Raw genomic sequence first — 15,251 nt, forward strand, 5'->3', positions numbered from 1 at the left:
CCAATCACCGCCCTGGCAGGCAGTGACGTTATTCCACCGCGACGGAACGGAAACCAGAATCGCCTTCGGTCCGGTCGCCAAGATGGCGTCCTCCGCCTCTGCTCGTACTCCGGCGGGGAAGCGAGTGGTGAATCAGGAAGAACTGAGGCGGCTGATGAAGGAGAAGCAGCGTCTGAGCGCCAACCGGAAACGGATAGAATCTCCATTCGCAAAGTACAACCGTTTGGGGCAACTGAGTTGTTCCCTGTGTAACACTCCGGTTAAGAGCGAGCTTCTGTGGCAGACTCACGTCCTGGGAAAGCAGCACCGAGAGAAAGTTGCCGAACTGAAAGGCGCGAAGGAAGCCGCTCAGGGTCCTTCCGCCAGCTCAGCGCCTCAGTTCGCCAAGAGGAAGGCGCCGGACGCAGACGGCCAAGATGCCAAGAGAGCGAAGCCCTCCTCGGTTCCTCAGGTACAGCCCTCCGCGTCCGCTTTGCCCACTAACTTTGACAAAACAGGAAAGGAGTCCACTAGGGCGACCTCCAGTAAGCCTTCGGGACTCGGTTTACTCCCCGATTATGAAGATGAGGACGAGGACGAGGAGGAGGAGGAGGGAGGAGAAAGAAAAAGGGGGGACGCCAGCAATCAGCCGCCGGATGCGCAGGGCAAGGACCATTCGCTTTCTTCCTCGCGGGAGGTAACAAATAGCGTGCTACCAGACGACTTTTTTAGCACAAATCCTCCCAAAGCCCCCTTAATTCCTCATTCAGGGTCAATTGAGAAAGCAGAAATACATGAAAAAGTAGTGGAAAGGAGAGAAAACACCGCGGAAGCTTTGCCGGAAGGATTTTTTGACGACCCTGAGGTCGATGCAAAGGTACGAAAGGTTGATGCTCCAAAGGATCAGATGGACAAAGAGTGGGACGAATTTCAAAAAGCCATGAGGCAGGTCAACACTATTTCCGAAGCCATAGTTGCCGAAGAGGATGAGGAGGGACGGTTGGACCGCCAGATTGGGGAAATCGATGAGCAGATAGAGTGTTACCGTCGGGTGGAAAAGCTGCGGAATCGCCAGGATGAAATAAAAAATAAGGTTAAACAGATTTTGACCATAAAAGAACTGCAGAAAAAGGAGGAGGAGAATGCTGACAGCGATGATGAGGGAGAACTGCAGGATTTGTTGTCTCAGGATTGGAGGGTGAAAGGGGCTTTGTTATAAGGTTTTAAAGACCCAAGATTTTGATTTTTTAACAGTTTCTGCTATTGCATAAAAAGTGCTGTCTCTCAGTATATCGGTTACTTCATGCCTAGAGATTTGGGTGTCTAACTGTGTCGTTGAGATAAAATGAACCAGTGAACTACAGCACTTTGGAAAATTGGTGTGAAATATTTTTTGACATAAGGTTGTTTTTGAAATTTTTGAAGTGTTACATAACAAAATGCCAACTTTTCCACACGTTAACATGTTTGTATAATTTTGAGTTACAAATACTGTACATAGTGAAATATATATTTACTTAAGTAATTGTTTTGGAAGTTTTTAATTAATAGAAGTTAGACCAACAGGCATTTAGATTAATACTCAGTGTACTATTTGGGGTGTATATGTACCACTAAATCAAACTCAAAAGGTTGGTTTTCTTTTTTGTTTATTTAGAACACTACTCAAACACATAAGTCACTGTAGGTTAATCAGTTCTCTGAGTATTCTGTTTTCAAAAACATGCTTTAGTAGAACATCAAGAAAAATACATGCCAAACATGACCAGCCTCCTTAAACCAAAATTTGCCTTGACTAGACCAGTGCTTGTCAGATGTAGGTGCACATGAGAATCCCCTATGAAGCTTTAAAAAAAATTAAGGTGCCTGAGGCCTTACCTTTCAATAAATCTGGGTTGGGGCCTAGGCAGCTATATTATTTTTGAAAGCTCCCAGGTTATTCTGATGTATGCCAGAGTTGGGGAGTAAATGCCATAAATCCAGAACCCATTTATATCTTTTTGGGCCTTGCTTTTTCTTTAAATAATACATTCAACAAACTTACTGTTTCTTGAATAAAAAAAAAAATTACCTTTTATTTCTGTCTTAGCCAGTCTTAAATTTTATTTTATGGTAAATTAGGGTTCATGGTTTACAGGTTTCATCTATTGTAGGAAGGACTTTTAAGTTTTTCCAGCAGTAACAATTGGCTAGTGCTGGTCATTGATAGTTTAAATCACTCCTTCCTCCTTTGGAAAAGGAGGTTGAGGTATTCAAATAGGAAAAGGGAATTAGCAGTGTTCTGGACATAGAAATGCTTACAGTATATTCAAATAAAAGTGAGCCATAATAACGATAGCTAAGACTTACCTAGTTCTCAGTATAGGCCAGGCAGGCATCTAAGTGCTTTATATATACTAACTCAGCCTAGTTTCACTAAAGCCCAGGTTTAATGGAGGGGAGTACCAAGAGATAAGATCTGAAAAGCTTTGACTGCTAGATGAAATAATTCTTCCTACAGGCAATGTGGAAATAAACTGGAAGTTTTGAATAAAGAATTAACATCTGCAAAAAAATATGGAAGATTAGTTGCAGTATATAGAATGGAAGGAACACAGGAGAAGGAAGCTGGGAGACTACTAGAAAACTACATTTTCAAAAGTGAGATGACTAAGGCTTTAATTAGATATGGATTGAGAGAAAAAGAATATAATTGAAGAATTTCACAGGAAGAGCTAACATTTTAGTGACTAGAAGTGGAAGAAGAAAGATGGGGGATAAAGATGGGACTCAAGGTTTTGTTTGTTTTCAGTGTCAGTACCTAAAAGAAATTAACACTTATTGAGCAGTTGATATATGCCACGAATTATTAATTGTCCTGCTACCTTTGGCACAAAGTCTTTCTTGAGCTACTAGCTTATCAGTGATAGCAACTTCGGTTTGATGACACAGAGTGTCTGCCTCAAATAGATGAACCCACACTCAGAATTTTCTGTTATTCATCACTTTATTATTTCAGCAAGAAAGTACAAATATGGGTTGCAAGGGTGGGCCCACTTCTACCATGGTTAATGATCTGGAGGAGCACTAATGCAAGCCATAGGTATACTTCACATTTTCTAGTAGTCAATTAAAGTAAAAAGAAACAGGTGAAATTAGTTTAAATGGGGGTTTTGTTTGGGTTGTTTTGGTTTTTTTTGAGACATAGTTTTGCTCTGTCACCAGGCTAGAGTGCCATGACATCAGCCTAGCTCACAACTTCAAACTCCTAGGCTCAAGCAATCCTGCCTCAGCCTCCCAAGTAGCTGGGATTATAGGTGCCTGTCGCCAAGCTCAGCTAATTTTTTCTATTTTTAGTAGAGACGGGCGTCTCACTATTGTTCAGGCTGGTATTGAACTCCTGACCTCAAGTGAGGCCTCTCAGAGTACTAGGATTACAGGCATGAGCCACCTCACCCTGCCTGTTTGTTTTCCAAGAGTCGGGGGTCTCTGTCGCCCAGGCTGGCGTACAGTGGCATGATCATAGTTCACTGCAGCCTGGAACTCCTGGGCTCAAGTGATCCTCTGACCTCAGCCTCCCAAGTAGCTGGGACTACAGGCACAAGCCACTGTGCCCAGCTGATGTATTTTATTTACTCCAGTATATCCAAAATATTAACATTTCAATATATAGTCAATATTTAAACATTAATGAGTTGTTTTGGTACTACATTTTTGAAATCCGAGTGTATCTAACAGCACATCCCAGTTTAGGCTAGCCACATTTCAAGTACTCTATAGCCATACGTGACTAGTGGCTACCATAAAGGACAGCACAGATCTAAAGAGAAAGGTATCCAGGTGAAAAAAATTTAAACATACTCAGGAGGTAGTGAGCAGACCAATTTAAGCAGAGCAGAAGTTTCACTCCTGGCAAGAGTGGGATTTATGATTGGAAAGGGAGATTATGGAGAATGTGGAGGGCCTTGAATGCCCTGCTCTAAGGAATTTGAACATTCTCTAAGTTAACAATTTATCCTTGAAGGTTGAGTCCTTAATTGTAACACAGTTAAAGAGCTTAAGAATGGTCAGGTGCGTGTTACTACTCATATGAGCCCCCCACTGGGCTTTTAGGAGGGCCAAAAAGCCCTCAAAATCTGATTCCAATGCTCTATCCCAGAGCAGCAGGGAGGGGCCCTCACCGTAATCAGTGCTCACAGAAACCTTGCTGAATTTGAGATCAGTGTAAACAGCTAAAGCAGTTAGTGCATCCTTCCTGATCCTCCACACGTCGGGAAGCTCCTTTATACCTTCTCTAAGTCAAGTAGGTTTTGGTATTAGACTGATTACCACTAACGTTCCCAAATTGTAAGAATTGGTCCTAAGGACTCCTTCCAGTCACATTGATTTTTAGAGAGCCCCCTAATTCAGCCAACATCACAATATAGAATTATTGTGAATGCTATAAATGTATCCTCTCACTTCACCTACCAATTTAAATCAGTCTCTCTAACTTGGAAGAAAAGAATGCTGATCCAGCTAGCTTTCAAATGTACATTTGTCCAGTGCCTAAAAATTTACAAAAGGTATTTCATTTAATGATGGAAGTAATAATTGCTTTTTACACACCAGGGAACAAAGTAAGAGGCTATGGAATTAAAAGTGTAGGAAAAAGATGTAATTTAGGCATAAAACCTTTAATAGTAACAATCACTGGATTAGTATGTAGTAATAGAAAGAACAAGGGAATTGGCAACACCAGGCCTGCATTCAAGTTCCCACTCTTGTCTTTTTTAATGGTTAATGATCTTGGGCAAGTCACCTCTCTGAACCTTAGTTTGTTCCACTATAAAATGAGGACGTATAATTCCTCACAGGCATGTGGTGGGAGTCCAGTGAGACATGGACTCATTCTAATGAACACGGAATGAAATGTCTTAATGGAAATACTGTTTCCTGTCAATGAAGCGTCAATTGGCTAGCTACTTTTCTGAATGTTGTGCTGTGGTTTTGAATGAATATATGGGTGGGAATGGTGGCTAGATAGATGACCTTCGATTGCTTTTTAATATTAAGAGTCTACTAGCCTGTATGATACCAGGAATTTAGAAGATTTAAATTTGACCACACAGAAAAAACCTGGAACTCACTGCATTCTATTCTATGTCTACATTTCCTCCCTCAATGATCATAAGTATCACCTGTGGGTTTAAGTATCACCTATATACTGAGGACTCTCAAGTTATATCCCCAACCTTGACCTTCCTCCTACGCTGCTGGCTCATCTAACTGCCTACCGAACATTCCACTCACAGGTTTAATAGGTGTCCTAAATTTAATAACTCTCAATCAGCTTTGATTTTCTTCCCCAAACTGTCCTCCCTAATCTTCCCTGTCTCAGCTGTAAATGGTACCACCACCCACCCTGGTGCTCAAGGCAACCCCTGGGAGTCACCTTGCATTCCCTTTCCTTATCTTAATGCATTAGTTAAGTCCAGTCAGCTCTACCTCTAAAATATGCCCAAAGTTTGTCCATATTTTTTCTGTCTCCACTGGCCCTTAGCCACCACCATCCCTTATTAATTGTTGCCTATCCCTGACTCTAGCCACAATGTATTCTCAACAAAGGAGTCAGAGTGACCTTAAAAATTTAGATCAAATCTCTTTCGTCACTTAAAGCCCTTCATTATATGATTCCATCACACAGAAAAAAATAAATCCAAGCCCTTATTAAGCCCACATAGCACTCAGGGGTTGTTAATTCAAATGTCTACTACATGAGAACTGATGACAGAAGCCCCATTAAAGGGGAGTGGAAGGGGACAGGAGAGTATAACTGCTCTATGTTGCAAGCAATTGTTATGCAGGAATAATGGTGGCGTGGCCAAGTTTTTTTAAAATCTTCAGGAGAAATTGCAAGTCACGATTGTTTGTTTTTAGTGAAATCTCAAAAACGCTGTGTAGGCAAAGTGTGATCTGTGGGCACCCACTTTGTGACCTACCACTCTTGACTTCATCTGCTACACTCTTCTTCTTTATTCTTTATGTCCCAGTTCTCACTGGCTAGCTTTCTAGTCCTCAAATGTGCCATTTCAGGGTTTATGCCCTTGTGGTTCTTGCTTGGAACCTGACTTCCCCAATAGCATGGCAGATCTCTCTTCATTATTCAGTTCCCAGCCCTAATGTCCCTTTCTCAGATGGCATGAAAAACAGCCAGCCCCCCACCTCCTGTCACTATCATATGATTTTATGAATTCATTAAGTTTACCACTATCTTAAATTGGCTTGTTTATTTTTACATAAATTAATGTTTTCCTCACCAGAATGTAAATTCTATGAGGGCAGACAGCTTGTCTGCCTTAGCCACAACCTAAAATAACGTCAGGCACATAATAAGGCTTGATAAATATCTGTTGAATGAATAATACACAGCTGGAAGTTGCTTGGGAAAGTGGTAAGACCAAGCTGACTCATAGACATCAGAACCAAAATAAAAGTCAATCAGCAGCTTCAAAAAAGGGCTAAGATATCTTTTCCTGCTGTGTGTCCCCCTTCTCTGGCACATGAAGCCGTTACCTATTCCACAGCAGCACAAGGAGGTATACACAACAGCCTCTAGAGTGCAATGAGCCACCTCTGCATTTAGCAGCCAATAGGAATTCCTCATGGCATCAAATAAGCGGAGAAACGACTCTATGTCAGCAGGAGCTACTAGGCAGCCTTCACGGCCTAGAGACCCCTTAGGTAGAGAACAGGAGGAAGAAAGTAACTCAGTGGCAGGGCAAGATCAAAGAGCAAGCCCAGTCTCCCAAGCTGCACTCAGCCCTCCACACTGCATTTGGCTCGCTCCTCCCTGTCACTTGGCAGTCAAAGGCATTTCAGAGTGAATCTCTGCACTCAGCCGTCCTTCACTGAAGTCACTCCCCGTCTTTCAGAGTTAAGAAGTTCCATCTGGCTCCATTTTGCTAACAGCATTTGGCAGGCTTCAAGCACACTGGGGAGCCAGCGGTCACCTTTAAGGGAACGGGAAGGACCACACTGGTAGGATGACGATGGTGGTGGTAGTTTTCAGTGTGTGTGTATTGTTTGCTTGTTGTTTTGCCAAGTGTGGTTATAACGTAGTATCAATCAAGCCCGATGGTCAGGTTATCAATAATAGCTATCATTTACTGGATACTTACCCGTATCTGGCGCTATGCTAGGGCTTGACATACACCATCTTGAATCCTCTCAAGAACCTTGTAAAGTATGTAAAATCTTCATTGTACAGATGAGGAGACTGAGGCTCAGAGTGGCAACTTCCCCAAGGCAGCAATCCCAAAGCCCCTGTTCTCCATCACTATTATTTAATATTAATTTATATTTGCAGTCTTTTTCTCTCACCAACCTTCACATCAGTTTTCTTCAAGTTTCAACACCCCCCAGAAAAGTAAAACAACTATTGTCCCCTCCATTTCAGATGCCTAATGACTTGTCCAAGATCACTCAGGAAGTTAATCGCCAAGGTAAGACTAGATATAACTTGATTCCCAGACCAACATGCTTTCTTATTTAGTAATAAAGCATGCAAAATGGGAGAGAATTCCTTCCAAATAGCAAGAGTTAAGATTAGGGCAGTTTGCTGTCAAGGTTAAGGGAACTCAGTGCTCTTTGGAAACCTTGGCTGGGCGGGGAAGCCATCTTTTTTGAAGTCTGTTGCCAGGTTCTCTCCACACACTCCCACACTACTCTGCCTTATCCCTCACTAGCAATAAAGCTTACTTCTTAGGGTCTCTTGACGGGAGGAAGAATGATGGCTTCAGTTCCCAGAAATGCCAATGGGAAACAGCAGTTACACAGTGCCCTTGACCCACCACTTTCTAACAAGGTGACCTTGGGCAAGTTACATCATTCCGAGTTTCCTCAACTGTAATACAGGCGGAGTAGCAGTTCCTACCTCCTAGGATTAAATGAGTTAAATGCATGTAAATGTTTTTAGTGTGACATCTGACCCATATAGTAGGCACTCCCTAAGTGTCAGCTGTTATTAATATTACACGGTTTCTATATTCTCGGACACTGCCTTTCCTCCACGTCATCACTCTCAGAGGGCATCTGAGGGAAAATGCAAGGCTGGGGGCGGGGCGGGGGGGACGGGGTGCTCTGTTTGGGATACTCTAGAAGAGGCACTGGATTAAATAGAGGTACTTCCCAAGAAGGCTTAGACCCATTTGCTTCCATTCATTCACTCCCTCTCATCTGTATATTTGATATTTACTAAGAACCTACTGTATGAGAGTTCCTGGGGATTCAAAGATGAATAAAATGTGGTCCTGAACAAACGGATCTCAGTCTAGATCAGGGTTTCCCAACCTCTACACTACTGACACTTGGGGCTGGGTAATTCTTTGGTGCAGAAGACTGTCCTGTGCATTGTAGGATGTTTAGCAGCATCCCCAGCCCCTACCCTTAAATGCCACTGGCATCATCACAACCCCACCACCTCACTGGGTTAACCAAAAAGGGCCCTAAGTTGAAAACTAAACGTATACAGCTAACAATAATATAATGTAACTAAATTAATATATTTGGGAAACTGTTAAGGGGGGGGGCTTGTTGGAAGAAACAAATGACTAGGGGAGGAGGGCTGAGAAAGGCTTTTGAGGAGGTAAAATTTGCACTCAGCTGTGAAGGATGAATAGGATTGTGCCAAGCAGTGAAGGAGGGAATGAGGGGGCAGCAGCAGCACAGAGACATGAAAGCACACAGAGTGTTGGGGAAACATCGCTTCAAGTGCATGGAAGGAAGTGGTAGGGTAGGACAGGGAGTCCACTGGGGCTAGATTATAAAAGCCCTGGAACGTGATCCTCAGGAATTTAGACTTCCACTCCAAAGTAGAAAGCCAGTGTGGGACAGAACAGACAAGTGCAAATTCATTTCTGGGAAAGACTTACCTTCCTCAATTGGGAAAAGTCAGAGATGATGGACAAAACTGAATAATTCTTTCTTTTAATCTGGATTTTCCTTTCAGTGACGGATCAACAACGCTTCAACCCACAGCTCCCAGACACGCCCAGAGGCGGCGGAGTGGGGGGGGGGGTAACTAGAGAAGCCCTTCTCTTTAGAGTACCTAAGACTCACTTAAGAAAAGAACCCTGGAGTTTACTCCTTCAAGTAATCCTTGATGCCACTTGAAAACCTCTTATTGTAGAAAGTGATCTTATGCTTTTTTTTTGATGTCTTTTTATTTTAATTTTCAAAAAGTTTAGTTAGAAAACATAAGCATACAGGAAAGTACAGAATATAACATAACAAACACCCTGTGTACCCATACCCAGAAATGTCTTTTATAATAAAAATAGAAAAGTATAGCAGCAGCTAAAACCCAAGTTAAAGAGTGTTAAGTAAACAGGTTGTGCCTAAGGAGAAACTCTTCCTGACATACCCTCAAGGCAGCTCAGGGTTTTGAAGTAAGAGAGTTTCGATTTCAGAGAGATGCCTGGGCAGGATCATTCATCAGTGTGGATAGATTCTGAGCAAAGGGCTGTCTCACCTGGTCAGCCCAAATGGGCCCATCTCTAAGACAACGGTCCCCTAACTTAGGTTCATCCAATGCCCCATCCTCGCCTGCTCCACATTCTAGGTCAGTGGGTCTAGGTTGGGGCATTTTATACAAGCTCTTCAGGTAATTCTGCAGTGACAGAAACCAATGCTTGAAGCAATAAAGTAACCTGTCAACTTATTTCATCTGTTGAGATAATAACAGAACCTGTCACTTGTTAGGAAAGCAGGTTTCAGGAAAAAAAAGAACCTGTCTCGCAGATTTACTTTGAAGATTAAGTAAACACAGACACACACTGCTTACCACAGTTTCTGGCACTCATGGTTGAGCACAGTGGCTCACGCCTGTAATACTAGTATTTTGGGAGGCCCAGGTGGGAGGATCGCTTGAGGCCAGAAATTCAAGTCCAGCCTGAGCAACATAGTGAGACCCCCATCTCTACAAAAAACAGAAAAATTAGATAGGCACGGTGGTACGCACCTATGGTCCCAGCTACTTGGGAGGCTGAGGCAGGAGGATCACTTGAGCCCAGGAGTTTGAGGTTGCAGTGAGCTATGATGAGGCCACTGCACTCTAGCCCAGGTGACAGCATGAGACCTTGTCTCCAAAAAAAAAAACAAACAAACAAAAAACAAAAAACTAAAACAAAAAAGCACTCTCAATAACACTTATTACCAATAATCAATGTTCACTGAGTACTTCTTTAGTGTAGGCTATGGTACAAGGGTCTACAAGGAATTAAAAGGCATGTGTCAACTGCTCCCTGAAGGCAGAGCCCATGTTTATCTTATTTACCCAATCAATGCCCTGCACAGAACAGACATTCAAATAATACTTTTTAAATAAATAAGTGAATAAAATGACCCGGAACTTCAAGAAAACTACAGTCAGGTTGTATTGTAAACGGTATAAGAAACTGGGCAGGACCCAATTATTTATTTACTTATTTATTTATTTTTTGAAGATGCTGCCCTTAAGACAGCAATTATTTATTAAACCACTGATAGAGGCTGTGGAAAGAGAGCTAATCAAAAGTCTAGGGTCTGAGTCCCACTGCTGCCACTTACTAGCTATGTGGTATCTACCTGGTCAGTTTACTCCTTGAGCCTTTCTGGGTATTAGGCTATGTCTGGGTACTCCCTAAGGACCCTCCCACCTCCGTCTATCACCAAGACTGAGACAGGAGCTGCAGGCAGGGGAGGCAGAGTACAGTGGGCAGCAGCATGGTCAGTCGGGAATACTTCAGGAAGGCTCGGGTGGAACCTCCCAGAGAAGGAAAGTAGAGGGAGAGGGGCTCTCCTGGTATAAAGGAATGGCAGGAGGAACGAGAGGTAGAAAATGTTAAGCCCAGTCTTTGACCTCTGCCACCGAACCAAAGCTGAAAAACCAAGGATCACCTACCTATCAACCAGCCCAGAGTCCAGTAGAAGACAGAGAATTTAAGTTTGCTTCCCAAATGGGCTCATCTCTTTGTAAAATGTATTTTCCTTTGAAAATTAACTTGCCTCCTGAAAAACATAACCACCAGGAAGGACTCCTCGCTAGAAAACCCAACTCAGGAATTCAGGGAAGATGGCAGCCAACTTTGAGTCATTCACACACCACATCTGTGACCTCAACCCTCTTTTTTTTTTTTTTTAAAGTATAGTACACACTCAAAAATGTTAGAGAGTGGACTACTCCAATAAGAAACAGTCAACAACACTCTTCTTAACCCTGCCCCAGAACCTGTTTGTCACGGATCAGCTACTCCGTGTGGCTCCTATCAGCTCTGCCCTACCTTGCCCTGGCAGCTGTAGCACAAAATATTCAAAGTGCAGGCCAAGAAACCCCTCTGGTTAAGTACCAAGCTCCACAGCCTTTATTGAGAATGAAGAATGATGGGCTGATTTGAATTATTATATCTTCCTACAGCTGTTCCCTTTTAAATATTTATCCTAGCAAACATCACCAACGTTTTTTACAACTTATTTTAATTGTGCGACTATTAAGCAAACCAAACCATAAAATCAGCTCTTGCTGCTGAGATTTATGTGATTCATAGACCAGACCTTATTAAAAAAGGGAATCCACGGAGAACAAACTAGCCTCTCGGGTGCCCCTCCCTGGCTCTAGGAAGGTGTGAGGCCTTTTCCTATTCCTGCCTGTGGTTCCCAAGCTCCCATAGTGAGTAGCACAGGAAATGAGCAGAATCTACTCATTTCCCTGTGGTTCTCTTTTCTTCTTAATGATCCTGATGAGTCTAATCTGGAAGTGGAGGGGGTAGTGAAAGCTCCGAGAGGCTCACAAACAGGATCAATGCTCTGGAGGATTTAGGATCAAGGCCTGAGGAAAGAACTGAATGGAGGCCTTTGAATAGCTAGGAACAAGCATGAAGTATCCTGATTGTCTACCACCAACATATTCTTGATTTGTTTGGATCACAGAACTGCTTTGAGACTACAGTAAAAGCTCTCCTCCCCAAAATGCACATGCACACAAACATTTATATAAAATTGCAGGGGGTTCAAGGACACCCCTGAGCCCACCCACAGATGCCCAAGGGGTCCATGAGCCTCAGTTATTTCTTACTACTTTTCACTGTTCCCACCCAAGCTGCCTTCGTCTCTCTCCCAGGTTATTACAGTAGCCACCTAACTCATCTCCCAACTTCTCTACACAGCAACCAGAGTGAGAGTGATCCTGTTGAAATCTAAGTCAGATCACGGGACTTCTCTGTACAATACAATCTACTAGTTTCCCTTCTCACCTGGAATAAAGGCCACCGTCTTTACAATGTCTTCCAAGGCCCTCCAGGATCCGTCTCCTTGCTGATCTCATCTTCTTCACTTCTCAGCCTTAACTCGGGCTGCTCTAGCCACGCAGATCTCTTTGCTGTTTACCCCACCTGATAGACATGTTCTGACCTCTGGTTCCTTATCTGAGACGCTCCCTCTGCCCTCAATGTGCACGTGGCTCTCTCATTCCTTCAAGTGTTTTCTCAGTTGTCAGTGAGGCCTTCCTGACCACTACTTAAAACTGCATGCCATCCCATTCTGACTCACAGCTCCAATTCTCTTCCTCTGCATCCTTTTTCTCCATGGCACCCATCCACATCTTACATCCATTTCACATGCATTTTACTTGTCTATTATCTATCTCCCACACTGGCCTGTTAGCTCCATGAAGGCAGGGAGCTTTGTATCAGCCCTGTATCAGACATTGTGTACAAGGTGAGTCCATGTTGCCTGGTCACTCTTCACTGCTCTAGTTGTTGCTTATAACTTTTTTTCACGTGGTAATCGATTACTGTAAATATACTGCCAAAGCTTTATAATGACATACGTTAAGTATAAACCTTCCATCTGAAACATCACCCCAAATCAGCAGGAAATAGCTTGATGACTATGTCGCCCCTCCTCCCAGAGACATGGAAGGGAAATATTGAGAGTGGGGAATGTGTAACAGAGGGAATGGCCTGAAAAAAAATGCCAAAATATTTTCTGTCTCTTTAAAACATCCTCCACTCCTTTTTGAGAACTAAAACCTGCAACCCTGCCTCAGGCCAGTGGTTGGAAGGGGCAGGGTAAATCCTTTGTTATTTGTACAAGAGAAGGCCCAGCCCAGACCTGGTAAAGGGAGGTCCTGGGTGGAGGTCAGGAGATTGTCTTCAGCAGAGATGAGAATCACCAACTATAGCTGAATAGTAATTGACTATAGCTGAGAACCCATCCTTTAAAAGCTCTGTATTTCTGCTTATTATTAGGATGATGACATTTCAGACTGGAGTTTCGATCCTCTACCTTTGCTGGCAAAGTAATAAAAATTTCTCTTTCCTTCCTCCTCAAGAAAATAAAAAATAAAATAATGACAGAAAATATAACAGAGGCCTGGTATGGTGGCTCACGCCTATAATCCTAGCTTGCACTCTGAGAGGCCGAGGTAGGAGGATCATTTGAGCTCAGGAGTTAGAGATCAGCCTGAGCAAGAGCGAGACCCCGTCTCTACTAAAAAAATAGAAAGAAATTAGTGGGACAACTAAAAATATATAGAAAAAATTAGCCGGGCATGGTGGTGCATGCCTGTAGTCCCAGCTACTTGGGAGGCTGAGGCAGAAGGATTGCTTGAGCCCAGGAGTTTGAGGTTGCTGTGAGCTAGGCTGATCCCACGGCACTCTAGCCCGGGCAACAGAGTGAGACTCTGTCTCAAAAAAAAAAAGAAGAAGATATAACAAATACATAAACCAATAACACAGTTGCTTATTATCAATATGGAGTATCATGTACTACACATCTGCGGCTCCCCAACCCCGGGATGCAAACCAATAGTGGTCTGCAGCCTATTAGGGACTGCGCTAGGGACCAGGCAGCAGAGCTCCACCCCCCTACCCCTCCACCTGTGGGTAGAAAGATAACCTTCCATGAAACTTAGGAAAGGGGGAGGAGGCACACAGCAGGAGGCAACCAGCAAAGCTTCATGTGTATTTACAGGGGCTCCCCAAGCTCCCCATCACGTACATCACAGCCTGAGCTCCGCCTCCAGCTCCAGCCTCCAGCCACCCCCCCTCAGGAAAAATCATCTTCCATGAAACTGGTCCCTGGTGCCAAAAAGGTTGGGGACCGCTGCTATACAGTTATGTACGTGCTATAGTTTTATATGACTGGCAACACAGGTTTCTTTACACCAGCATCACACAAACACACAAGTAATGAGCTGTCATTAGGCAAAAGGAATTTTTCAGCTCCGTTATAATCTTATGAGACCACTCTCTCATGCCACCTGTCTTTGCCCTACAAGTCATTATGTGGTGCATAACTGTATTACTGCAATATTTTACATTCTTTTTTTTTTTAGTATGTTATTTTTCAGTGTGTATTCTTCACTTACAGCACATCTCAATTCCAAGCAACATTTCAAGTGCTCAATAGCCGTATGTGGCTATTGGACCCATTGGGGACAAGACAGATACAGTCAAGAAGAATTTCAGAACAATGTATTATAGTAAATGCAGTTGTGGAGACATGTTCAGGATACCTCAACTACCAGAGTTAGGACTTAAGCCTCCAGGGACCTTCCAATTCCAAAGCTCTTGTTCATTCTGCTGCACAATACAGCAAAGGAAAAGACAAACAGGCTTTACCGCACTTCAAAAGTGGAATCACAGTTGTCCTTAGTCAACCAAACAATACATCCAAAATAAAACTCATCCTTTTACCCCCATTACCTCCTCCTCCCCTCTCATTTTCTGCTTTAGTTGATGATACCATTATTTATCTATCTGCTCACTCAAGTTGTCCTTGTTTTTTTGTTTGTTTTGTTTTTTCTTTTTTGTTTTTTTAGGCAGGATCTTGCTCTGTCACCCAAGCTAGAGTGCAGTGGCCTGATCATAGCTCACTGTAACTACCACCTCCTGGGCCCAAGTGATCCTCCTGCCCAGGCCTCCCAAAGTGCTAGGATTACACGTGTGAGCCACCGTGCCCAGGCAAGTCATCCTTGTTTTAAAGACAGATAAATGAGCACTTTATAGAAGATCATTTAAAATCTAAATTATTTTCAAAAATGGACTTTCCTCTCCACCCCAGCTGAATTTCAGTTCTCACGTGGGTCACTACAAAAGCCTTTTGATATGTTGCTTTTCCTCAGTCTCTCCGCTATCCAGCTTCAACAGTAATTACTATCCCCTACAGAATAAAGGCCACACTCTCCAACACACAGCACAAAATTCCCTCTGGGACCTGTTCTTTCCTTACCTAACCATGCCCAATTGTTTGCCATCCCTACACTGAACAAGGTC

General features: G+C 43.2%; 1 protein-coding gene across 1 annotated transcript; it reads left to right on the top strand.

Moving 5' to 3' along the window:
• The first annotated feature begins 52 nt into the window (after positions 1 to 52).
• ZNF830 (zinc finger protein 830) lies at positions 53 to 2,056 on the top strand. Its single transcript, XM_045569484.1, has one exon. It carries the CDS (start codon positions 83 to 85, stop codon positions 1,196 to 1,198), a length of 1,116 nt encoding a protein of 371 aa, XP_045425440.1. The 5' UTR covers positions 53 to 82; the 3' UTR covers positions 1,199 to 2,056.
• The last annotated feature ends 13,195 nt before the right edge of the window (positions 2,057 to 15,251 follow it).

The sequence above is a fragment of the Lemur catta genome, chromosome 15, assembly GCF_020740605.2.
Source record: "Lemur catta isolate mLemCat1 chromosome 15, mLemCat1.pri, whole genome shotgun sequence".
Classification (NCBI taxonomy): Eukaryota; Metazoa; Chordata; class Mammalia; order Primates; family Lemuridae; genus Lemur; species Lemur catta.

What these genes read in the sequence shown, in the direction of transcription:
- ZNF830 (XM_045569484.1), top strand. Translation starts at nt 83, where the DNA reads ATGGCGTCCTCCGCCTCTGCTCGTACTCCGGCGGGGAAGCGAGTGGTG.